The sequence below is a fragment of the Schistocerca americana genome, chromosome 4 (assembly GCF_021461395.2).
Source record: "Schistocerca americana isolate TAMUIC-IGC-003095 chromosome 4, iqSchAmer2.1, whole genome shotgun sequence".
NCBI classification, from domain to species: domain Eukaryota; kingdom Metazoa; phylum Arthropoda; class Insecta; order Orthoptera; family Acrididae; genus Schistocerca; species Schistocerca americana.
In genome coordinates, this window is record NC_060122.1 from 167027669 (window position 1) to 167054142 (window position 26474).

Here is a 26474-nt window from a genome sequence, read left to right on the forward strand (position 1 = left end):
TTTGATACCATGTCCAATAGGATTTGTTGCATCTACATCAGCTGACATTTTTTCACCTTGTATGTCCAACCCATAACTTCCACAATGAGATATAAGTCTGTATTGACATCCATTAGCTGTCATGAATGATTCATTACCTCCTGTGTTTTTTTTTTTTACTGTAATGCCTTTTCTCAGAGCAAAGGATCAGGTATCGGTTGCCCATTTGACAGTTTTTGTAAAAACCAACAATACAGAGCTTCATTTTTCAGTTTCTTCATCACTTTTTTTTCACTATCAAGTTTGCAGGTTGACTTCAAAATCAGATCAGAATTCTTTTAATATCACATATCGTAGAAGTACCTACACTATAGTTATTAGCTAACTGATGACCAGTTTTTCATTTTTTATGAATCAGTAATGTTAATTTTATCTTTAAGTGATAACACCACCCTCTTGCACTTAGACATTTATAAGCACACACATGGTATGGCACAGCAGTGCCAAACTTGGATGAGGCAGAGGCCGCATAGGGTCAGAGCAGCTAGTGCCAGCACAATATGTCCGTGCACACACGGACTAGACTACAGAAGTATTTGCTCATGACAGACAATCCAGGTAGTCGCGAATCCACATTAGAGACGTTCAGATAATCAAGTCTTCACTGAAATTGTTCTTAGAAATTGTTGTATGTGCCATTGCTCCATCAGTTGCATGTCATTGACCACAATATATTTAAAAGTTTCGCTGTTTAGGATTTTACATAATGAACTTTCAGTTGGGTGTTATATGTTATCTTAAATGGAATTTTATCTTTTCTCAGATGGGGACCCAATGGTGTTCCTGAGTACAAAGACAACATGGTGAAGCTAATGAGACTCTTCAAGTCATGCCTTCCAAAACAAACTTGTGTTATATGGATGACAACACTGCCAATATCGGCATCGTGTAGGGGTGGATTCCTCATAAAACAGGTGGGGCCATTTCTTATACATGTATTGTAAGAGTTAACAAAAATTGATGTCTCTCAGTCTTTACCTTTTGTCTTTGTTCCTATTTATTCAGGAATGCAGGCATGTGTGTGTGTGTGTGTGTGGGAGGGGGGGGGGGGGGGGGGGGGGGGTTGCGCGCATGCGTGCTTGCGTTTGAGTATCTCGAGGGAGGTGAAAATTTAATTCTGATGGGGACTGCAACTCTACTGAAGAAAAAGAAAGAAAATGAAAAGTAGTAGTAGAATATGGGCAGGAGGAAAGGAATGAAAGGGAAAGCCATGTGGTAGACCTTGGTACAGAGCACAATTAAATCATTACAGATACTTGGTGTAAGAATAATGAAAGATAGTTGTGTATGTGGAAGAGAACCGATAAGACTGGAATTTTTCAGATATATTACACAAAGGTCTTAGACTGTTAGACCTTTCCTAGAGCTGACTGTGGAAGTGATCATAATCAGTTGTCCATAAAAATGAGTATTAAGTTAAAATCCACCAAGGAGAGCAGAGAAGGACAACTAAGAGTCACAAACAAAGAACTCTGTGGGAGTTTGATCAGCTTATAAGACCAAAACTCCACAAAATCAGTGTTGGTAAGGAAGTACCAATATCAAAAACAGGCACCAAATGAAGGAGACCAGTTCCTCATTACTTCTGACATCAGAATGGCCGCAAAGTGCTAATCATCCTTTGATATCATAGTCAGTAGTACAGTTAATTGAAGAAAACTGGTATCCACACTATCCAGGATCAAGACAGATACTGTATGATATGATGGCCACTCAACTTGGAAATCAGGAAATATCAGGTATTGTAAAGTACTGGGAAAAGTCACAAAAAAGTCAAGATTTTTTTGCATATTTCTGTAATTTCAGTGCATTACGCACTGAAATTACAGAAATATGCAAAAAAATCTTGACTTTTTTGTGACTTTTCCCAGTACTTTACAATACCTGATATTTCCTGATTTCCCCCCATGAACCACGGACCTTGCCGTTGGTGGGGAGGCTTGCGTGCCTCAGCGATACAGATAGCCGTACCATAGGTGCAACCACAACGGAGGGGTATCTGTTGAGAGGCCAGACAAACGTGTGGTTCCTGAAGAGGGGCAGCAGCCTTTTCAGTAGTTGCAAGGGCAACAGTCTGGATGATTGACTGATCTGGCCTTGTAACAATAACCAAAACGGCCTTGCCGTGCCAGTACTGCGAACGGCTGAAAGCAAGGGGAAACTACAGCCGTAATTTTTCCCGAGGGCATGCAGCTTTACTGTATGATTACATGATGATTGCGTCCTCTTGGGTAAAATATTCCGGAGGTAAAATAGTCCCCCATTCGGATCTCCGGGCGGGGACTACTCAAGAGGATGTCGTTATCGGGAGAAAGAAAACTGGCGTTCTACGGATCGGAGCGTGGAATGTCAGATCCCTTAATCGGGCAGGTAGGTTAGAAAATTTAAAAAGGGAAATGGATAGGTTGAAGTTAGATATAGTGGGAATTAGTGAAGTTCGGTGGCAGGAGGAACAAGACTTCTGGTCAGGTGACTACAGGGTTATAAACACAAAATCAAATAGGGGTAATGCAGGAGTAGGTTTAATAATGAATAGGAAAATAGGAATGCGGGTAAGCTACTACAAACAGCATAGTGAACGCATTATTGTGGCCAAGATAGATACGAAGCCCACACCTACTACAGTAGTACAAGTTTATATGCCAACTAGCTCTGCAGATGACGAAGAAATTGAAGAAATGTATGATGAAATAAAAGAAATTATTCAGATTGTGAAGGGAGACGAAAATTTAATAGGCATGGGTGACTGGAATTCGAGTGTAGGAAAAGGGAGAGAAGGAAACATAGTAGGTGATTATGGATTGGGGGACAGAAATGAAAGAGGAAGCCGCCTGGTAGAATTTTGCACAGAGCACAACATAATCATAACTAACACTTGGTTTAAGAATCATGAAAGAAGGTTGTATACATGGAAGAACCCTGGAGATACTAAAAGGTATCAGATAGATTATATAATGGTAAGACAGAGATTTAGGAACCAGGTTTTAAATTGTAAGACATTTCCAGGGGCAGATGTGGACTCTGACCACAATCTATTGGTTATGACCTGTAAATTAAAACTGAAGAAACTGCAAAAAGGTGGGAATTTAAGGAGATGGGACCTGGATAAACTAAAAGAACCAGAGGTTGTACAGAGATTCAGGGAGAGCATAAGGGAGCAATTGACAGGAATGGGGGAAATAAATACAGTAGAAGATGAATGGGTAGCTTTGAGGGATGAAGTAGTGAAGGCAGCAGAGGATCAAGTCGGTAAAAAGACGAGGGCTAGTAGAAATCCTTGGGTAACAGAAGAAATATTGAATTTAATTGATGAAAGGAGAAAATATAAAAATGCAGTAAGTGAAACAGGCAAAAAGGAATACAAACGTCTCAAAAATGAGATCGACAGGAAGTGCAAAATGGCTAAGCAGGGATGGCTAGAGGACAAATGTAAGGTTGTAGAGGCCTATCTCACTAGGGGTAAGATGGATACTGCCTACAGGAAAATTAAAGAGACCTTTGGAGATAAGAGAACGACTTGTATGAATATCAAGAGCTCAGATGGAAACCCAGTTCTAAGCAAAGAAGGGAAAGCAGAAAGGTGGAAGGAGTATATAGAGGGTCTATACAAGGGCGATGTATTTGAGGACAATATTATGGAAATGGAAGAGGATGTAGATGAAAATGAAATGGGAGATATGATACTGCGTGAAGAGTTTGACGGAGCACTGAAAGACCTGAGTCGAAACAAAGCCCCTGGAGTAGACAATATTCCATTGGAACTACTGACGGCCGTGGGAGAGCCAGTCCTGACAAAACTCTACCATCTGGTGAGGAAGATGTATGAGACAGGCGAAATACCCTCAGACTTCAAGAAGAATATAATAATTCCAATCCCAAAGAAAGCAGGTGTTGACAGATGTGAAAATTACCGAACTATCAGCTTAATAAGTCACAGCTGCAAAATACTAACACGAATTCTTTACAGACGAATGGAAAAACTAGTAGAAGCCAACCTTGGGGAAGATCAGTTTGGATTCCGTAGAAACACTGGAACACGTGAGGCAATACTGACCTTACGACTTATCTTAGAAGAAAGATTAAGGAAAGGCAAACCTACGTTTCTAGCATTTGTAGACTTAGAGAAAGCTTTTGACAATGTTGACTGGAATACTCTCTTTCAAATTCTAAAGGTGGCAAGGGTAAAATACAGGGAGCGAAAGGCTATTTACAATTTGTACAGAAACCAGATGGCAGTTATAAGAGTCGAGGGACATGAAAGGGAAGCAGTGGTTGGGAAGGGAGTAAGACAGGGTTGTAGCCTCTCCCCGATGTTGTTCAATCTGTATATTGAGCAAGCAGTAAAGGAAACAAAAGAAAAATTCGGAGTAGGTATTAAAATTCATGGAGAAGAAATAAAAACTTTGAGGTTCGCCGATGACATTGTAATTCTGTCAGAGACAGCAAAGGACTTGGAAGAGCAGTTGAATGGAATGGACAGTGTCTTGAAAGGAGGATATAAGATGAACATCAACAAAAGCAAAACAAGGATAATGGAAGTAGTCTAATTAAGTCGGGTGATGCTGAGGGAATTAGATTAGGAAATGAGGCACTTAAAGTAGTAAAGGAGTTTTGCTATTTGGGGAGCAAAATAACTGATGATGGTCGAAGTAGAGAGGATATAAAATGTAGGCTGGCAATGGCAAGGAAAGCGTTTCTGAAGAAGAGAAATTTGTTAACATCCAGTATTGATTTAAGTGTCAGGAAGTCATTTCTGAAAGTATTCGTATGGAGTGTAGCCATGTATGGAAGTGAAACATGGATGATAAATAGTTTGGACAAGAAGAGAATAGAAGCTTTCGAAATGTGGTGCTACAGAAGAATGCTGAAGATTAGATGGGTAGATCACATAACTAATGAGGAAGTATTGAATAGGATTGGGGAGAAGAGAAGTTTGTGGCACAACTTGACCAGAAGAAGGGATCGGTTGGTAGGACATGTTCTGAGGCATCAAGGGATCACCAATTTAGTATTGGAGGGCAGCGTGGAGGGTAAAAATCGTAGAGGGAGACCAAGAGATGAATACACTAAGCAGATTCAGAAGGATGTAGGTTGCAGTAAGTACTGGGAGATGAAAAAGCTTGCACAGGATAGAGTAGCATGGAGAGCTGCATCAAACCAGTCTCAGGACTGAAGACCACAACAACAACAGTGTGTAATGTGAAAACTGTGCACTGTTGTAATGTCATACATCTTTCACGTAAAAGACACTACAATGTTTGAACTGCGCTACTGTAGCTGAGTGAGCTATTCATATCTTGGCAAATTTATCAGTATTTGTTACAAGTGGTTTTGAGAATGACAATGTACCAGGTACCAGACACAGTTTCAAAGTAGTTCGGAGCACATCCAAGATAAATTACTTGGCGCAAAATTGGCATTTTTATATCCATTGCTTCACACTTTGAAACATTTTTAAGAAAGTTCAAAGTGAAGTGCTGTAAACTCCATATCTTTATGGTGTGTTGGCAAACATTGTGAAGATTTTTATGGAATGTTTCATAAAAGAAAGTGTTTCGAACAGTGTATCTCCTTTTCCCTCAGTTGACCTGACAAGGAAAGATAAGTTTGTTCCCTCAAAAAGTATTCATCTCGGTTTTGCAGCAAAAAATGAGAAAGCAAGGGTAAAGGCATCACTGATTTACATATGCTACAGTTCGAAAATGACTGGTCAACCTGTGTGAAGATACTCTTACAGAAGTTAATGGAGAAGATGCCATTATAATTTCCTTTGATGAAGGCAATTTCATCCAAATTTTGTGGCGCTCAAATCAGCAGTAGCAACTGCTCATTTACACTTATTCCTTCAGTGTCTGGTTGAGAAAGAATGGTTTTCTTGAAAACAGGCTGATAATGCTAAGCATCAATTTAAGGAGTTTATTTCACTACCAATAATCAAAGAAGAAATGTCCATGTACAAACAAAAGAAAAGTAAATTGGATCACCACTGCATCAAACTTTTAAGCTCATTTGGGGAGGAGGAATTTCTTGGTCTAAGATCTTTGGTAAGATTTATTTCCATATTTTCTCATGGGAATGCATCATTGGGACAGAGGTTTTCTGTGAATTCGGAAGGCACCATAGAACATAAAAAAGAAAGAACACTGATTGCTCAGTGGCAGGTTTTTGAAGAAATGATTGATAAATGCAGTGAACAGTGCTCATTTTTATTATGCGGAATTGCTGAATAAGGAGAAAAAAGAGAATCAAAGGAAAAGGCAGAGTGCCAGAAGAAATCTGCTGAAGAAGTTAGACATCTTGCAATGAAAAAGTTAAAATTATTAACAGATACTGAAAGGGAAGTAGCACTTAAGAGAAAATGCAAGATCTTAACAGATAGTGCCACATAAAACTTTCTTATGTATAGTTTGGTATGTTTGAGACTTATATAGCATTTTTTGTAATTTTAAAATAGTGCCCAAGTTTTGCTTTAAATTAGCATATGCGGAAGATTATTAAATATAATAGAGTTACAGGTGTGTCAATGTGACTAGTATATTGTTCGATTGAATCATCATTTGCGTAACAGTAAAATATAAGGAACTACACTTTCTGTGTAGCAGAGATGCTACATGGCGAGTAGCAACTATCCTTTCATAATATTGTTACATTCCTCTCTGGATTTTCCATTGTTTGAACTACACTTTCCGCATCATCAAATGTGAGATCAGGTTATTAAACACCATTTCACAAAAAGTCTTCCAAAAGGGTGAATTTTGGATTTGCATTAAATTGTAAGTATTTTGCCACTATTTTTTATTTAAGTTGTAGGTCATTAGTTAAAATTTATTTGTATTTCATTCCCTGACTGTTTGCACACAACAAATAAATGTACTATTTTCAATTTTTATCACAATTTTTGATGGCCAAATCATTTAATTTAATCTTATTTCAGGGAACGGTTTAAAATGTATGTGCTTCATATCTGGAATATTGTTGTGCTTTATCCAATGAATTGCAGTTTCCATTGCCATTTGGTGGTACATTGAAATGTCAGTTTGGCTGAGTATATTAGATACTTTCAGTTGTCCATTAACATATAAAACCAGCATTTTTTAAACAAAGGACAATAAAAATACTGAATATTTAAAGCATGCTCAACATTCAGTGTCCACCCCCAAAAGACTATTTGGGAACTGTGTACTAAAGTCCTGGAAAAATCAGGGAAATTGAATCAGCCAGTAAGTGGCCACCTTGTAAGAACCTGTCCAGAGAAATAAACAGTAGAAAGGGTTGGTCACACGTCATTAATTGTATCTGTGATGAGATAGAGCAGTATTATAACCACTATCAAGTACATGATCTCTTCAAGTAATTGAACAGCATTAGCAGTGAATTTAATTGTTGTATGTGGCTGGTGAGAACGGCAGTTGTAGCAGAGACAATGAAGACGTTGTTTGTGATGTGGCAACAGTATTGTGAAATGTTGTATTCTGGAATTTGCTACAGTACAGACAGTAAAGCAGTTGAGTAACTTACATCAGAACCTACAATCTTACGCAGTGAAATAGCAAATGCAATTCAGCATCTGAAAAACTGTAAATCCTCAGGTCTAGACAGTACCTCAGTGGATATGCTCAAAGAAATGGGGGCAGGAAGGTGGTGACATGTTGCTTTCATTGAGTACAATAGAAAACTTTTGACTCAATGAAGAATCTTGTGTATATGTCTCCAGGAGACATGCTTACAATTTCTGAAGCCTCTGTGCTATGAGGTTCAAATCTCCACAAAAAGACAAATTTTGTAAGAGAGATAAAGAAGTGCCTATATTTGTAATAAATGAATATAACTCTGACAGTACTGTGGGCAGTGCCTTTTGCTTGTGATTATAGGCTAGAAACCTGAATGGGAATTGAAAATAAAAGTATGAATATTGTCCCCTAATTTACAAAACTGCCCTGACATGTGTGATTGTGCATCCCAGTTGCAAGAACTTTATCAGTGTCAGCTTTATCAACTTACTTAGCATTTCAGCACATGCAATAATTTTTATTGCCTTAATCATTTCCCAAACAAAAAAATGTGAAGAGGAAGTTCCATCCGCAAATTATATATACTTTCCACAGGCAATGTTTCTGTATTTATCAGAAAGCTACCCTGCACATTTGGGACATTAGGGCTGCCCGAAAATCAAGCCCAGTCCTAATTTATAGAAGCTCTTTGTCCACTGGTAACATTTCCTTAACTCATTGTAGTTGACGTTCTCCATAATAGAAAGGTGATGACTAATGACAATCAGCTCTGTCTGATCCACCAAAGTAGCAGGGTGCAAGGGTCTCTTGGTTCATTTTATACAATAGTTTATTAATCTATAAGAAGCAATTGTGAAAGCTCACGAATATCCTGGTTTGAAGCATAGCAGATTCAGACTTGTGTGTACATAAAACACACAAATTAGCGTATCGAAAAATATCGTTTTCGTGCTTACCTTCGGCTGCTACAATGATTATTGATTATTCAAACACTCAGTACTCAACACTAAGATTGTACAATGTCAGTACCAAAGATTACACTGCACAAAAAACTGACATTATGAAAATTAGCAATATTGAAAGCAAAAATTGAAAGTGGTGATTCAGCAATGTACCACTGCTGTGAGGATAGAGCCTTAAATATAATGCCGGTGGAAACTGAGTGACAATGCGTATATGCATCACCATGCATTGTAGGGTTAAAACATTCTAAAGCAACATAGTGTTCCATTATGATCTTCTAGATTTTATAATCTTAAGGGCATTTCTGAAGTTTGGTTCTATTTATATTGTCACAAAAGAATCTGAGTAGCACAGTCACTGTAGTGTAGTCGTTATGATACTAGACTGTTGCATGGAGGGCCGTGAGTTCAAAACTCACCTGAACTGTGAAATTTTAATTTCTGTATTTGGTTCGAATACATTCTAGAAGTATCCACAAATGTCAAGAATCATTGTACTGGAATGTTCTGTAACCATATATATACCGTATACGTTCTGGCCGGAGGCAGTTCACTCCACGCTTTTATATGTGCAAGTGCCGAATGAGCCTTCATTAAGTAAAGTTAGTGTTCGTCGTTCATCTAATTACTCCTTCTTCTACGTGACATTATTCTGGTGGAGGCGCTGGGTATTGGAACTTGTGATAGGGCATATTATCGAGGACACAGTGGCTCCCATCAGGCCACGACAGAGCTGCCATTTACGTGGTGAGAAACTCGAGTTCGAGCCATATTCAACAGATCACAATCCACCAGAGACAGCAGAAGAAGAGGACATTACAATGACAGCAACTGTGTTCCACTTCATGAGACATCCTTCCGGGTTCTCTGGTGACGATGGCCAAGATCCAAACAAGTGGCTGAAGGTATGTGAGCGTGTAGCCAAATTTAACAAGTGGGATGACACCGTGTGTTCGGTGAACGTATTTTTCTACTTGGAGGGCACTGCCAACCGATGGTATGAGAACAATGAGAAGTTCACAAGCTGAGATGTATTCCAGCCAGAATTGCCCAAGTATTTCGGTGACACACAATGACAGAAGTACAAGGCTGAAGATAAATTAAAATGCAAGGCACAGCGTCCAGGAGAAACTACAGCATCCTACATTCAAGATGTCTTGGAGCTGTGTAAAATAGTGGATCATAGAGTGAAGGAGGAAGATAAGGTTGCACATCTCATGAAGGGTGTTGCTGAAGACATGTATCAAGCCCTACTCCTGAAGAAGGTTTCGACAGCAGACGACTTCATAAAATGATGCCAGTATATCGAGACAATGCATCATATTCAGTCATTTCGGAGAAGTACCATCGCCAGTTGCAGAAAACCGTATTTGTCGACAACAAAATATCTCTGTTGAAGGTGGCTGATGGGAAATATGTAAAATATACAGGAAGATGTGTCATTTGTGTGGCTATAAGTGACCATACACGGCCCGTAGAATTCATCGTCTTACAAGAGTGTACTCATGATGTCATTCTTGGATGGGACTTTTTGAAAGCTTCTCAGGCAATTATAGATTGTGGTTGCTCAAAGATTATCAGGGTGTATACAACCTGAGACAACAGGGAGATCTGAGAAAAACCCGGGAATTTTTTCATCCGGGAGAAAACCGAGAAAAACCCGGGAATTTTTAGAATTCCATGAATTTATCATTGTTTTAGTTTTCAGTTAAATATTTGTGATTTTGACTGGTAAGAACCAATACTCTAACAAAGGATATAAGGATATTACTGTATCCCGCTACTGCAGAATAATACTGCAGCAACAAAGCGTGATCGGGGGGGGGGGGGGGGGGGGGGGGATGAAAATAAAACTTAAGTTGCAAGGGAAATGTGCCATACAACAAAACAGTGCTCATACAAGCGTCTGCCAACAGAAAAGTTTGTCAAAGGCTTTAGGAAGACTGCAATGCTTCATAACAACAAATTGCCTCCGATGAGCGTGATGTGACAACTGTTTTAATTAGATTCATTTGAGCAGTTGCGGGCGGGTTCTTGCGCATATGTAGTTGAGTCGCGTATGAGTAGTACCTTCTCCCGCTTCTGGTTACAGAAGTGTGGCCGGGCGCCACTACTTAATATTGCCCATGTTGGGAAATAATAGTATATCTGGGGCTGATGCACAGAGCAGGCTGAGTTGTGGTGGGGAGGTGGGTCGTCTCCACGTGACCTGTGTTTACATTCAGTGATTTTGTTGTTTCCTCTTCGTTTATTGCTCTCACGTTAAATGATAACAAAACGGATTTTTGTGGCCGGGAGCTATCAAATGAATTAAAATACATTCACATAATTATGGAAGGCCAAATTATGTTACTAGTTTCAGATATTACTTCCACCTTTCTGACAGTCAGGCTTAATCGCCTTGCAGAACAATGAAGTTATTTTTGCCAGTTTGCTAAAGAGATTTGGCTTTCATTAATCTTTTCTTCTGAGGCAGTCAATTTATTTGAAACAAAGTATTTAATTTCACACTATTGGCTAGTTTCAACTGTTCGCTGCATTTCAAGTGCACATATGGCATTATGCCATAATAAAGAACCAAACATGAGATAATAAAGTACTGGTACTCCAAGAAAATTTACATACGAGTGTGCATTTTAAGCAGAATTATGCATTTTAGTATGGTTCACGAAATTCCGACATTCTTGAAGTATCCTCTCATGTCTTGTGTCTTTTATAACATAATCTAAGATCTTTTAATGTTTTACATGTACGAACACATATATGGGCTTTCTGCGTCATCATGGCTGCGCAAGCGCGCTGACGCCTGTTATCTGGCACTCTCTTGCAACTGCTGAAACAAACCTATTTCTAACAGGTCACGGGAAAATATTACGAATGGCGGTTTCAAAAGCGTTACATTCAAAGCAAATTTCCTTTTACGCAATATGAACTATGTGCGAGAATGAATGATGAATTTCTCAAATCACAAAGCGTTTGACTCTGATTTAAAAATCAACTCTTTGAGGACGACCATTTAGGAGAATTTTTAGCCCAGAAGATCAGACATTTACGTCGTAATCATAAATTTTACTGGCACATTTGTGTGATGTATCTTAAAGTGTATCACGCGCAAAAAAGATCAACATTATATGTGGAAGCTTAACTTCTCTTCCAGCTTATTAATCTTTGAGACCAATATTATATGTGAATGCTATATATAGTAATTTAAACCATTAACTTTTCTTATTTGTGTGTTCGCGCTGCTTAAGAGTGATCTTGCTATTGGCTGACTATATCACGTGTCCTATGCTGTCATCAGCTGGTGAGATCACAAGACATGAGCTATGACTGGTCTACAAAAGCGCATCATAATCTTGATTTCAATACTTCAGAAAGTTACATGTGTTGTTAGGCGGATTCAAATTGATACCTTTGTAATATGAAAATATGTAGCGTACATGTTGCTGCACATCAAAGGTCTTAAAAAACGTATTTCCCAAGGTCGTTAATTACGGATTGAGGGAAAGTTTTTCAATCGAATCTTGTGACAGAGATAAACTGTTGGTGCAACATTACTCATCACATGACGACTGCCTGCCATCCGCAAACTAACGGGCTTACTGAACGCCTTAATAAGACCTTGCCAACATGCTGTCAGTGTTCATCAATGTTGAGCAGAGCAACTGGGATGAGGTGCTACCTTTCATGACATTTGCATACAATACCGCCAAACAAGACACCACAGGATTTATGCCATTTTTCCTGGTGCTTGGGCGTGAGGTGGCTACGATGATGGACACTGTGTTTCTGTTACATCCTGATGCTGTGGATGATGACTACATCGGCCAGATGTTAACCGGAGCTGAGGAAGCTTGGCAGTTAGCTCAGCTCCGCATGCTGCAGGCTCAAGAAAACGATCGCCTAAGGTATGACGCATGCCACCACTCTGTTGTCTACCAGCCTGGTGACCTCGTCTGGATCTTCACTCCTGTTCGGAAGGTTAGTCTCTCTGAGAAGCTCCTCAGGCGCTACTTTGGACCTTATAAGATTGTAAGACAGTTGTCTGATGTTACTTATGAAGTTGAAGATTTCGACCCTGACACAAAGACAACAAAATATCAGAGATGCAGTCCACGTCCTTCAAATGAAGCCCTGTAAGGATCCTACAGTGTGTAGCGGCAAGGGAAGTTCTAAGAAGATCACCATGAGGATGAACGTCAGTCGTCGGGAGTCGGAGTATGCAGGACCGATGACTCGTTCCCGAACTAGGAGGATGTAACACTGAGATACTGTTCTCTTAATGAGGGAGCAATTTCAGGAGAAGCTCAGTAGCATGGAGGCATTGCCTTCATTGATTTAGCTAAAGCGTTTGACAGAGTCAACTACGGATATCTGTTCAGAATCTTGAAACACATAGGTTTCGATGTGGCAACTTAGTGGTTTTAATTGACATCGTCAGAGGCATACGAACCAAAATCTCGATAATGGACAGTATACTAATGAAGTATTGATATCTGGTGGAGTTCCTCAGGGAAGTCCCCTGTCCATGTTGTTTTATGTGGTTTCTCTGGAACCCCTTTTACGGCTTTTGAACACAACCTTGGAAGGCATAACAATAGCTGGGCTGAAGACAGTTACAAATGCATACGCTGATGATGTGGGAGTTCTAGTAAGGAGCGATGATGACTGTGCCCAGCTAACACATAAGTTATTGCTTTATAGCATGGCAACAGGTGCGAGGATAAATGAAACAAAAAGTTCCTTTTTAAATTTACGGGGTCTTGACAATGTGCAGCTACTGTGGGCAAACAGGGTTGAGCGTCATACTTCTTTGGGCATAACTTTTTACAGTTGCCCATTAAGAACAACGGCTGCTAATTGGAAACAGGTGTTAGGAAAAATCAGAGGCAGCTTAATACTGCATGAAACGAGAGACTTAAATATCAAGCAAAGAATTAAACTAATAAACTGTGCAGTTCTTTCAAAAGCTGCATATGTCGCTCAGATTTTACCAACACCTCCAGACAAAGTGAAATCTATAATGAGCACAATCTGTCGATACGTATGGAAAGGCCATATTTTTAGAGTAGCAGTAGGAACAACTACATCGAGACCCGAAAACGGAGGCCTAGGGCTGACAGACCTTCGGAGGAAAAACACTGCCCTCTTCATTGAAAGAACGCTAAAACTTATAGAGACACAGCCAAACAGCATAACTGCTGCTCTATGTGACCTTCTCAAACCCGGAAGCATGCAGTCGCCAGTAGATGTTCACGACATAAATAACAACCTGAAGCATATTAAGGATTTTTATGTAGAATTAAGCTACTTGACATGCATTTTATCAGACAAAAATAAGAGGACAAGTAAATATATAGTAGAGAAGTTACAATCACGCAAAAACCAAAATAAAATGGAGCTGAAGTATCCCAACAAAAACTGGGAAAAAATATGGACTAATATAAATAACAAAACACTGACTACGGAAGTGCAAGCGTCATGGTACAGAGTTGTCAACAACATTATTAGTACCAATGAAAAACTGTATTCAATAGGACTACAAGCAACCAATGTGTGCCAAAAATGTCACAATTTGGACTCCTTAAAGCATCGCTTCATCTGTAATGGATACAAGAATATTTGGAATGACATTGTATTGCAAGTCGCTTTTCTCAAACAGACCAATGGAAGAGAAATCACATTAAACGATATACTCTTCCCAGAAGAAATTTCCTTTCCACCACAAAAAACAATGTCATCTTGTGGCTATTTGGAAATTTTGTCAATTATGTTGTTAACAACAAAGGCAATGATAATCTACAAGAATATCGAGAATATATGAAAGACGAATACTTCAAAATATACTGGAACAAAGACCATAAAAAGAAGTTCGGAAATATGATTCAAATTTTGTTTCAGAAACAAGGCATCGGTTAATACCTAAATAATATGAAATCGACCGAACAAGATAGACTGCCAAAATAGGGGATTGCTGTTGAGGGTGAAGTACGGTGGGGACTTCGTGTGCCCCGGGACCGATACGGTAGGCGTGAAGGCCTCAACAGAACCCCGAAAAAGCATGTTTTCCCAAGAAGTAACAGGAGTCATTCCACAGCACAAGAATAGTAAGGAAAAACTATTCTCATGCAAAAGACGTGCATCACTGAAGAAGTTTAATTTCCTATCTTACTTTTTATTTTTGCTTCTCTCTCACTTTTGTTTAAATTCTAATGGAGGAATATTTTGCGTTCCGTTAATGCAGTCAATAGTATTATAGAGAGAGTTATTTTCACCGTAATCAATTCGGATTACAATTTACAATTTTCTAACATTGTCTTCAAGATGCAATTCAGTTTCATAACCCATAACCCATTAAAAACAAAACAAACAAACAAAAGTGGGGCATTGAAGCTCGGGCAAAAAAAAAAAAAAAGAAGACCAGTGTAGTGTAGTGGTTATGATACTAGACTGTTGCATGGAGGGGTTGTGAGTTCAAAACTCACCTGAACTGTAAATTTTTTATTTCTATATTCAGTTCGAATACATTCTAGAAGTGTCCACAAATATCAAGAATCATTGTACTGGAATGTTCTGTAACTGTATATATACCATACTGTAGTGCCTCAAGAATTTCGGGGTAAATTCTAGAACATCCGATATTTTAGGTACGAGTGCGAAAGAGTGAGAACGTTTCTACCGATCCATCTGTTTCTATGTACAGGTCAGAAGTTTGTTATTAGAAGTCTGTAAGGGGGGCAAGTCACTGATGACAACAAGTGTTTGCCGCCAGAGCCACAGAAGATGTGACAAGAACTCAACAAATAATTATATTGGACTCACTTAAGACTAGAGACTTTTAAATTATTTCATGTCTTGGACTCGGAGAAGTTAAGATGCATGTTCATATTTTCATATGGTTTCTAAACCAACTCTTATGTCTCCATGTACTTAATTATTTCTAAAGCTCGAGATAAGAGTGAGATGACAAAGATATTTATGTGTCTAAGAGGAGAATTTTGTTCTGCATAGCAGTTCTAGCACATCATTAATCAATGAGTTCATTCACACTAAAGTTCATATATGTGATCAATAGATTACAGAAATAAGAAGATATTATTTTCTGTCACCGGAAAACATTAGGGCGTGGCGAACTAAGTGACAAGATCCAAAGAAAACGGGGATTTAAAAACAGAAACGGAAAGAAGTTATTAGGCATTGTTATATCAACCAGGCCTAACAAGATACGAGAACTGTTTCCAGAAATCCTACTGAGTCCAATAAACAAATGGAAGAAAGTTGCGAGTGCAGCACTGTAAAAGACGTGGGAAAGTAATAGCAAAGAAAACTGGAGAGAAGACCTCAACTTTTCAACTAAGAAGATCGGGTGTGGAGAGTAAGCAGTCTTCACACACATGCATTGTGCCGACGCAGTAACCAGTCACGAACGCCGACTGCACCAGCTGCTGCTCACCGGTGCTGACTCTGCATCCGCTTGCTGATGACAATGCTGAAACCAACGTCCAACGCTGCTGGCGCTAGTGCTGTCCTCCGGCACTGATTACACATTTGCTCACCAACACAGCTAGAACTCATGCTGGGTGAGCAAAAAACAATAATTTTTTGATAAAAGTTGAGGGGATGAGTGAATAATAAACTTTTGATGTAGTTACTGTTCTCAGTAGTTAATTTTCTTGTAGATGATTAATAGATCTAAGATCAATAAAACTGTGGATCAAGAACAGCAACAAACTTCAGGACCAGCCAAGACCATGACAGTGAATAGGGACACACCAGACTGGACTGAAATAGCAAATTTAATCAAAGGACTAAGTCTAAAGTTAGACTCAGTAAATACTCAACTAAATACTAGATTAGATGACCAAAGTGCTAAGCTAAAATTTTGTACATGGCTGCTCATTCAGAGACCATGAATAGTTACAATTGAAATAAAAAAGCCCTCAGTCACTATTTTTAATGAATTAACTGGGTTTCAGCATTGCTAGGAGTGTCTTCCTCAGAATTTAAATCAAAGAATGGTGTATAACATGGTCACAGAATTATGACTAAAAATGTATGATACAGAGTATAAGTACAGAATCATCGTGAAAGACTTCCAGTACTTATATGTCATTTAAAAATAATAAATGCAGCCAGGTGAACATGGCACTGCAACGAGCGCGCCATCTAGAAGCCATAGATACAGTTAGGCTACTTCACTATAGCACTAGCATTTGTTAATGCGGGCCCCTCAGTCTGTTTGCAACCTGTAACCGCGTAAGTAACGAGCAATACTTAGTGGCTCGCCATCACAATTTTTATCTTAAATATCTTTGTGACTAATGGCCTTTTGGCATATTTATTATTTTATAAATGACATATAAGTACTGCCAGTCTTTCATGATGATTCTGTGCTTATACTCTGTATCATACGTTTTTAATCATAACTCTGTGACCATGTTATAGACCATTCCTTGATTTAAATTCTGAGGAAGACACTCCTAGAAATGTTGAAACCCGGTTAATTCATTAAAAATAGTGACTGAGGGTGTTTTTCTTTCAATTGTTAGTGCATTCTAGTTTAAATGCTCAGAGTGAAACCCTGAACAGTCAAGCAGCAAATATGTTTTTATTAAAGACTGAATTTGACTCTTTAAATAATAAGGTAGAAAATCTGAAACTGGATTTAAAGAGTGAACTCAATAGTTCTTTGAATACTCAGGTTAATCAACTATTTACTGGCTGGATGAGCAACTTCAAGATTTAACTAAAAAATTAGGATTTGACATTGAAGATAAATGTAATAATGTAGAAACGGAACTGAGCGAAAAATTAGGATCTTGGGAAAATGTATGTAATGTTAAATTTAATTCCGTCTGACAGGACATGAATACTTTGAAGAAGAGCACAGATCGACCTAAGGAAGTATTATCAATTATTCAGTCGAAAATTCCAGGTGTTCGTATATGAGCTGTTACTACACGAGCTGTCAGTTCACGAATAAATAATATGGAACAAAATTTCAAAGAAAAAATAGTCACCTTTGATATTATAAATGTATATAGTTTGGAGGAACCATTTGAACAAATTATAGATCGAAAAGTTACAGAGAGTATAACCTCCGGAAATGTTTCGAATATTACTTCTTCCAAACTTAATGATACTAACAAGGGTATGGACAACTTGTGCAAAGAATTCAAACTTGTTTGTGACAAAGTAGAAAATAGAATAACTTCACCTAATGTTGTGTTTCCTAGTAAAGTGGTGATTGTTTTGTCGTGGGGAGACTTTCACACAAAATTTAACGAGAAGTACTGGTTTGCACTTGCTGAAGTGAGGTTAAGGTCAGATCCATGGGATCCAGGCAAAGTCACACCTGTTTCCCAGGGACGTTAACATTCTGTGTTAATGGGCGAGGTGACAACCATCGGATCCCCGGATGTTTTCGGTGTTTCTTCTGTACAATTTTTCCTGCACCGAATGCCCTTCAAATCTTAAACTATTCTGTAATCTATTCTTGAATCCTTATACTATCCTATTATCCACCTTTAAGTTGATCAGTTTTCTCTTGCTTCTGCATCCTTGTCTTTACTTGCCTGACAAGCAATTTGATATCAAGGCCATACTGCTTCTTGTAGTAATAGCAATAAGTGATTGGAATACTATTCGTGGTCTCAAATGGGTTACGTAGGCTTCTGTTCCACGCTATGTCATCAGCTTGATAAATTTTGTTGTTATATCGAGTCAGGACTGAAGCACCTATTGCTGTTTTCATAATATGCTCCTTAGAAGCAGTTGGATTCTGACTTGATATATCTGCAATTACATCCAGAACAGTCTGTGTTCTCAGCACTCGGTTGTTAGTGCCTGATAGGTATTTAAGTTGCCTTCATGCTCCGTTCTACTCAGCGGTGGTCTCGAATCCCAGCATCAGTGTAGAGTTTGGAAGAAGTCGTCCTAAGTATTTAAGTCGCCTTCAAGCTCTGCTCTAGTCAGTGGTGGTCTCGAATCCCAGCATCAGAGTATACCTACATCTTAATTTTGCCTAAGTTATTCTTTGAGAGTAATCAATGAATGTTAAATTAATAGAAAATGGAAGTTTATATGAACCATTACATAATTGTGATAACATGATACATAATTTTTACCCTTTGCGAGATATAATGTAAATGGGAGGGTTTGTAGCACTTTTGGAAGGGCTGGGTAGTGTAAGTAAAAGCATGACTAACACTTATCACACACCCCAAATTTCAGAGAACCCTCACAGACAAGTGTAACTGATTCTTCACCATTTGCCGTTCCATAGATGTTGCTAAGATTTTTCTTCGGGGGCTTCAAAGGTGAGGGCGAGAATGTCCGTTCTGTAGGAGATGTTGAACATCGTACCTCCTCTGGCTTCTCACTCAAATACCGGCGAAGTAGGGGTCCTGGGGAGGGGGAGGGGGGGTTGGGGGGGGGATGGGGGGGAGGGTTTTCCTGTCTTTGTGGCTATTTTCTTTCTCTTCTTCGATCTCAGCAACCAGTTCTACTTTTTCCTTTCTTACTTCTCATTTGAGTACCGGTCTATCTTTCCCTCTTTCCATATGCATATACTTCTATCGCTGAAGTCCTTCTTATTTTCCGTGGTTTCCAATAACCTTCAACATATTTCCTGTAAGTAGGCCAAAGAATCAGGATACACAAACACACATCTACATACACACAAAGATACACTTAAACACAAACAGGAGAAAGAATTACGAATTAGAAACCTGAAGCGATGTCAGAACTGCCAGGGGATTTGGGGAATAAAGATATATGTACATCTGAGTCAATGCACATATTATATTGTTGATATGTGACAGCTCTGCATCGTTTTTTTTTTTCCCCTACTCTCAAAAATATATTTACATGTGCCATGCCAGTCCTTTGAGAAAAGGCGTATCTACTGTGTAGTAACACTGTTCACGTTTACGTCGCACTTCACTTAGCGTAGACCGGGACTGTGTCCTAGGCATGCCCAGTGTTAACTGACTGGGCACGGCCCGTGCTGCCAGAGTTGTTGTTGTTGTTGTTGTTGTTGTTGTTGTCATGCCGGCAGAGGTCGCGTCCGAATTCTCGCATGCCCTCTGGTGGACGGGACTCTACTTGCGGCAACTACCGTCCGTGACGCGCCGTGCCAATGTGCGCCTCCCACGATCTTTCTGGTGGCTACTACACTCCTCCTCCTTCGGGGGGTGAAGCCACTGTGATCCACTGCGTCAGAAGATGGAGCGTCGGGCAGGAGTGATGACTCCACATCCATTGGATGGCCGGAGTCGAGGGGATCTGCCAACCCTCGAGCCAGAACCTTCGAATCCGGCTGGAAGTGACACACACAAAGAGGCCCCTGTCGTCCCACAACCGGAGCCCGGGACAGAACAGGTGACAAGCTGTCGAACTCCGGATCCTGTTCCACCCCGGGAGGGGCAAGACCCAGTGGCGGGGACGAAGGGGAAGGGACAACCACAGGTGAACCAACCTCCTGAGAAACCGAGCCTTCTAGGGGAGCCGGCTCTCGCTGGGGCATCTCGAATGATGGTGATGCCGATGCTGGAGCTACTGGAGGCTGCCAAGGCTGAGAACCATCGCAGTGCGGCAGAGGCACAGCGGGGAGAGGAGGCAACGTCCCCTGTGAAACCAACACAGGTGCCGGCAATGGGGAAGCCAGTGTTCTAGAGGGCGGAGGGTGGGTGCCCGAACGTGGACGTAGCTGATTTTGGTGACGACGTACCACCCGGTCCCCCGCCTGCAAGGTATAGAGCCGGCAGCCATTTCGGCGCAGGACCACCGCTGGTATCCAATGTGGATTGCGACCAAACCCACGGGCCCAGACCAACATACCCAGTGGAAAGCCAGGTACTCCGTATTTTGAAGACTGGCGAGGACCAGGCCGGAGGAGGTGCAGCAGAGTCCTAGGTTGACGCCCATGGAGGAGCTCTGCGGGGCTGCGTTCTCCCATTGGTGTGGTCCGGTATGCCGTCAAGATAAACATCAATGCTTACTCCGCTGGAAATTCGTGCACATACTTTTTCATCTGCATCTTAAATGTGCGCACCATGCACTCGGCTTCCCCATTCGATTGGGGATGGAAGGGGGGAGAGCAAATGTGCCGAATACCGAAGCGCCTACAAAAGTCCTGGAAGGTCTGCGAAATAAACTGCGGTCCATTGTCCGAGACCAGGGTGATTGGCAGACCTTCCACAGAAAAGATTTTTGCTAGTGCCTGGATTGCAACTTCTGAAGTGGTTGAGGAGCAGCGAACCACATATGGGAATCGGGAATAAGCATCAATGACAATGAGCCAAAAACCGTTGAGAAACGGGCCCGCAAAATCGATGTGAACACGTTCCCATGCTTGGGTTGCCGGCGGCCATGAAGAGAACGCTGCCCTGGGAGATGCTTGTTGCCTCGCACACTGGGAACAGGCGGCCACCAGGTGCTCAATTTCTGTGACAATACCGGGCCAGTACACATATCTGCGAGCCAAGGTTTTAGTACGGGAAACACCCCAGTGCCCCGCATGTAATAACGTGAGGACCTCCCGTCGTAAACTTGCAGGAACAACCACGCGAGGAGCTGTATCATCGGTAGCCAGAAGGAGAACGCCTTCCAAGACCGAGAGGCGGTCCCGTAGAAGAAAATAATTATGAAGAGGGTCCAGGACCGGCCCGGAGGGCGGGATGACCACCCCTGCTGAATGAGGCGAACTACTTGCTGGAGAACCGGGTCAGCTGCCGTTTCCCTGGCGACTCGGGAACTAGTGATCGGGAAGCCATCAACCGCTTGGCGGGACGCCTCATCCAAATGAAAACACATAATCTCCTCTCGATCGAACGTAGGATCCGGGCCCACCGGAAGATGGGAAAGAGCGTCGGCGTTGGCATGCTGTCCTGTAGGGCGAAAATGAATGTCATAATGCTACTTACAGAGGAACAAGGCCCAGCGCTGTAGTCTGTGGGCTGCCCTATCCGGAATCTGAGAGGCGGGGCCAAATAACAATATTAACGGCTTATGATCAGTGATTAACTGAAACTTCGTGCCATACAAGAAAGGGTGAAACTTGGTAACAGCGTAGACAATGGCCAAAGCCTCTTTTTCCACCTGGGAGTAATGGGCCTGCGCGGGGCTAAGCGTTTTAGATGCAAACACCAGTGGTTGCTCGGAACCATCTGCATTGCGATGGGCCAGGACTGCCCCCACCCCATACTGCGAAGCATCTGTAGCCAGGACCAACGGCTTATAGGATCAAAAGTAGCCAAACAAGGGGCTGACGTGAGGAGGCCCTTCAACGAGGTGAACGCTCGCTCGCATGCAGGCGACCAATCAAAAGAAACACCCTTGTGCAGAAGGCAGTACAGGGGGTGGGCTATAGTGGAAGCCCTGGGAATGAACCGGTGGTAATAGGCTATCTTGCCTAAAAAAGCTTGTAACTCTTTCAGCGAAGCGGGCCGAGGAAGGTTGACGATACCTTGGACCAAACTTCCTAGTGGCTGGATACCGTGCCGAGAGATGGTGTAGCCCACATACTCAATGGATGGTTCAAAGAAGGTTGACTTATGCAGGTTGCAACACAAGCCCACAGACCTGAATTTGAGAAAGAGGGTGCGAAGGTTGTGCAAGTGTTCCTTCGTGCTGCGGCCTGTGACAATTATGTCATCCAGGTAATCAATACAATGAGGAATTGTCGACGTGACATGCTCAAGATAACGCTGGAATATCGCCGGGGCACTGGATATTCCAAAGGCCAACCGCTGGTATTGGTAAAGGCCAAACGGGGTGTTGACGACCGCCAACCGTTGGAGTCCTCATCAAGTGGTATCTGATGATAAGCCTCCGACAGATCGATTTTTGAAAAATATTGGCCTCCCGCCATGGAGGAGAACAATTCATCAGCACGAGGCAAGGGGTGGGGGGCCACCACCAATTGGGAATTAATGGTGGCCTTGAAATCGCCACAAAGACGTAATTATCCCGAGGGCTTCCTTACAATAACGAGGGGCGAAGCCCACTCACTGGAAGAAATGGGAAGAACGACCCCTAGGGCTGTCAGCCGGTCTAGCTCTTCCTTTACCTGAGGGCGGAGAGCCAAGGGGATCTGCCTCGCACGTAGAAAACACGGGCGAGCCGACGCCTTCAACGTTAAGTGAGCTTCAAAATCTGAAACACGCCCCAGGCCCTCCTCAAAAATATCTGGAAAGTCGGCGATCAAAGATTCCAATCATTGATAGGGAACGTCTTCGGAGACCAACTGTATGGTGTCAGCGATAGAAAAACCGAAAGCTTGAAAGGCATCCAGGCCAAAAAGGTTAGCTGAGCTCGCATCACTGACAACAATAAAAGTAATAGGCCGAGTGACTGATTTGTAAGTCACGTCGGTAGTGAATTGACCCAGTAGGGGAATGAACTGTTTACCATAACCACGTAGACACCGGTAAACTGGCGCCAACGGGGGCGATCCAAGGTCAGAATAAGTTTGTGCATTCAACAACGAAACTGCCGCGCCCGTATCGACTTGCAATTGTAACCGGCGTGACCGAACCGACACCTCGATAAAGAGTTTGCGTGCCGATGCGTCGGGAGCCTGGCGACGAAACTTCTTGAATGTCAACGTCCATGTCCTCTGTACCTGCTTCCTTCGATTCTTTTGAGGCTGAGCGGCAAACTTTAGCAATGTGACCTTTTCTATTACATTTGCGACAAACGGCCCAATGCTGGGGGCACTCTGACCGATCATGATGTATATAGCACGACGCACAGGACGGCAACAGGGGCTGGCGGCCAGAATTCTGTTTACGCGCCGTGCGGGAGCGGCCGTAACCACCGGATTGTACCGCTCGCACGTCGTCCACCCCTGACACAGTGGACGCGGCCGCGCCGCCCTGAACCTCCGCGACGTCGCACCACGCTTCCAGCTGTTGACCTGCTGCGTGAGAGACTTCATACAATTGAGCAATGGACAGGACTTCCTCGAGGGAAGGGTGTTCTAACTGCAGGGTCCGTTGCCGGACCTCACTGTCAGGGGCCGAACGAACAATGACGTCGTGTACCATAACGTGGGCGTACGACTCTCGCGACTGCTCCGTGACAAGATGACACTTGCGACTAAGACTGTGCAGGGTAGCGGCCCACACCCGGTAAGACTGATGGGGCTGTTTCTTGCATTGATAGAACTCGACCCTAGCCGCCACAACATGCGTGCGGCGGCGATAATATGAAGACAGCAATGAACACAATGCGTCAAAAGACAAGGACGAGGGTTCCTGCAATGGCGCTAGCTGCCGCAAAACTTGATACAGCGAGGGAGATATCCAAGACAAGAAGAGAGCACGACATACCTCCGCATCGGCAACATGAAACGCCTGGAAATGCTGCCGAAGGCGATGTTCATATGCGTCCCAATCCTCCGCCGTCTCGTCATACGGGGGAAAGGGAGGAGGGAACGGCGCCGGAGCAGACGGCGTGGAGAGCAACGCCGGAAGCACTTGTTTCATGGTGGCCATGAGTTCTGTCTGCTGCGCAACCAAAACTCGCACCAAATCCTCCATACCGTGGAGAAGCTGCGAAACCGGAACAACGATGCAACACGCGAAAGAACGACCCTACTCGTCGCCAATTGTGTAGTAACACTGTTCACGTTTACGTTGCACTTCACTTAGCGTAGACCGGGACTGTGTCCTAGGCATGCCCGATGTTAACTGACTGAGCACGGCCCGTGCTGCCGGAGTTGTTGTTGTTGTTGTTGTTATTGTCATGCCGGCAGAGGTCGCGTCCGAATTCTCGCGTGCCCTCTGGTGGACGGGACTCTACTTGCGTCAACTACCGTCCGTGACACGCCGTGCCAATGTGCGCCTCCCGCGATCTTTCTGGTGGCTACTACATACTGGAAGTTGGTAAATACAGGTAGACATAACATCTACTATGTGTGGACATGATAACTGTTTATATGGTAAAAGTGAGGATTGAAAGAGGACTCTAAGGTATTAGATGAAGTATTAGAAAGTGGAATAGTAATGTAAAGTAGATTTGTAATTTTACCAGAGAATATATAAGAATAGTATTCGTAAAGATGTATGCTAGCGCAATGAACCAGGAAGCCTATTCAAGAAGGATACGGAGGGTGCACTCGACGTTTATTAGATGAGAGAAAGGGCGGATAGGCAGACCTATGAAAGGCTGACCTATACTGCGTGGACAGGGGCACCAAGAAGGGGATTGACCTGTACCATAGGAGGATAGGAATAAGAAAGGGATGTACCTACCAAAAAGGAAGGAGAAAGGGGTACTCCTAGGATCAACCCATGTAACATTAAGATGTAGGTACTGTTCCTAAAGGGAAAAAAGGCAGTATCATAACAGAAGTGACACATTTAAAGGGATGAATCTGGTAATTTTGAATTCTACAAAGCACTAGCATTTTTACGTTTTAGATTTACAGGTGTCAGAAGAAGGGAACACTTTATTCCACCCAGAGCTCGTCCAGATTAAAATGAGTAATGGATAAGTACATGCTTAGGAAAAATAGTATGGGAATTAAAAACAAAGCAGTAGAGTATTCATGAATTATGTGCACCTGTAATTTACGATTGGAAGAGGAATAGAAAACAAAAGTTTGGTACTCACAAATTTTTGGAGAGTGAAAAGAGGTAACTCCAACATAGATTGAAAGGTTCACATTTTGTAATTGTGGTAAACTATGTGTGGTTATTAGTAAAGAAGAGAGATACTGTTAAAAGATAAAGAATTATCATTTTGTGCAATATTATTGTACATAATGAATATGTATAAAATATCATGGGTTCAAGCTAAGGGGAGGGATATGTAGTGCCTCAGGAATTTCGGGGAAAATTCTAGAAACACTCGGCCTTCCTCCATCTCGAATACCCGATATTTTAGGTACAAGTGCGGGAGAGTGAGAACGTTTCTATGGATCCACCTGTTTCTATGTGCCAGTAGAAAGTTTGTTATTAGAAGACTGTAAGAGGGGCGAGTCACTGACGACGACAAGTGTTTTCCGCCAGCACCACAGAAGACGTGAGGAGAACTCAACGAATAATTATGCCATATTCTTTGATGTGTTTGTGACTGCAGTGATTGTAAAAAAAGGCTATTGAATAGTTGAATATAGAGTGCTTGCACATTCATGTATTGGACTCGCTTGAGACTAGAGACTTTTAAATTATTTCGTGTCTTGGCTATGAATGAAACAAGACAAATGTATGCTATTTGAATATGTTTAAATGAGTCTAACGTGTAAGGAATAAATTAGCTTGCAGAAGTTATTATCTGTGAAAGTTGAAAATATAAAGTGATTGGACTGAAAAGTATTATATGAGTACCAAAATTATGTCGAGGATAGAGAAGTATTTTAATAAATTCCCTTAACCAGCTATAGTCTTTGGAGAAGAAGCTCGTGGGATATTGACACAGCTGATTACCCAGAGAAGATGATCAGCTATATACAACATTTAAGTTAACTGAATTGAGAGACGTGTGTGCCTTGCAACCCAATACCGCACTGTCTCTTGTCGTCCGAAAATGTTGGAGTATGTGTTCTGGCTGGAGGCAGCTTGCTCCGTGTTCTTGTATGTGCAAGTGCTAAATAAACCTTCATTAAAATGAAGTTAGTGTTCGTCATTCATCTAATTACACCTTCTCCTATGTGACATTATTCTATACTGTAAAATAATGTAAAAAAACTTCTTATTAGCACAGTTACATTCCCTAAACCAAAGGCAAATCTTATACTATTAAAAGACACTACAGTTACACATTTTTTGACTTACAACTTCAAATTGTATTAATTTTTTGTATTTATCGATAATCCGTTTTCCATACTTTTGAGAGGTATTCTTAACCATCAATATGCAAGATCCAGAAATAAAACAATATAGCTTTTAAAGCTTAAAGCATGCTCTTTCCACCTGTGGCAAGAGAAAAATTATTGAACAAGGCACAGTTGAGA

General features: G+C 41.6%; 1 protein-coding gene across 1 annotated transcript in view; it reads left to right on the plus strand.

Moving 5' to 3' along the window:
• Positions 1 to 26474, plus strand: part of LOC124613331 (PC-esterase domain-containing protein 1A-like) — a 190905-nt gene that overhangs the window by 47516 nt on the left and 116915 nt on the right. Inside the window, exon 4 of the mRNA XM_047142027.1 lies at positions 803 to 953. Within this exon, the coding sequence (XP_046997983.1) occupies positions 803 to 953 (151 nt within the window). The remainder of the gene's footprint in view (positions 1 to 802; positions 954 to 26474) is intronic.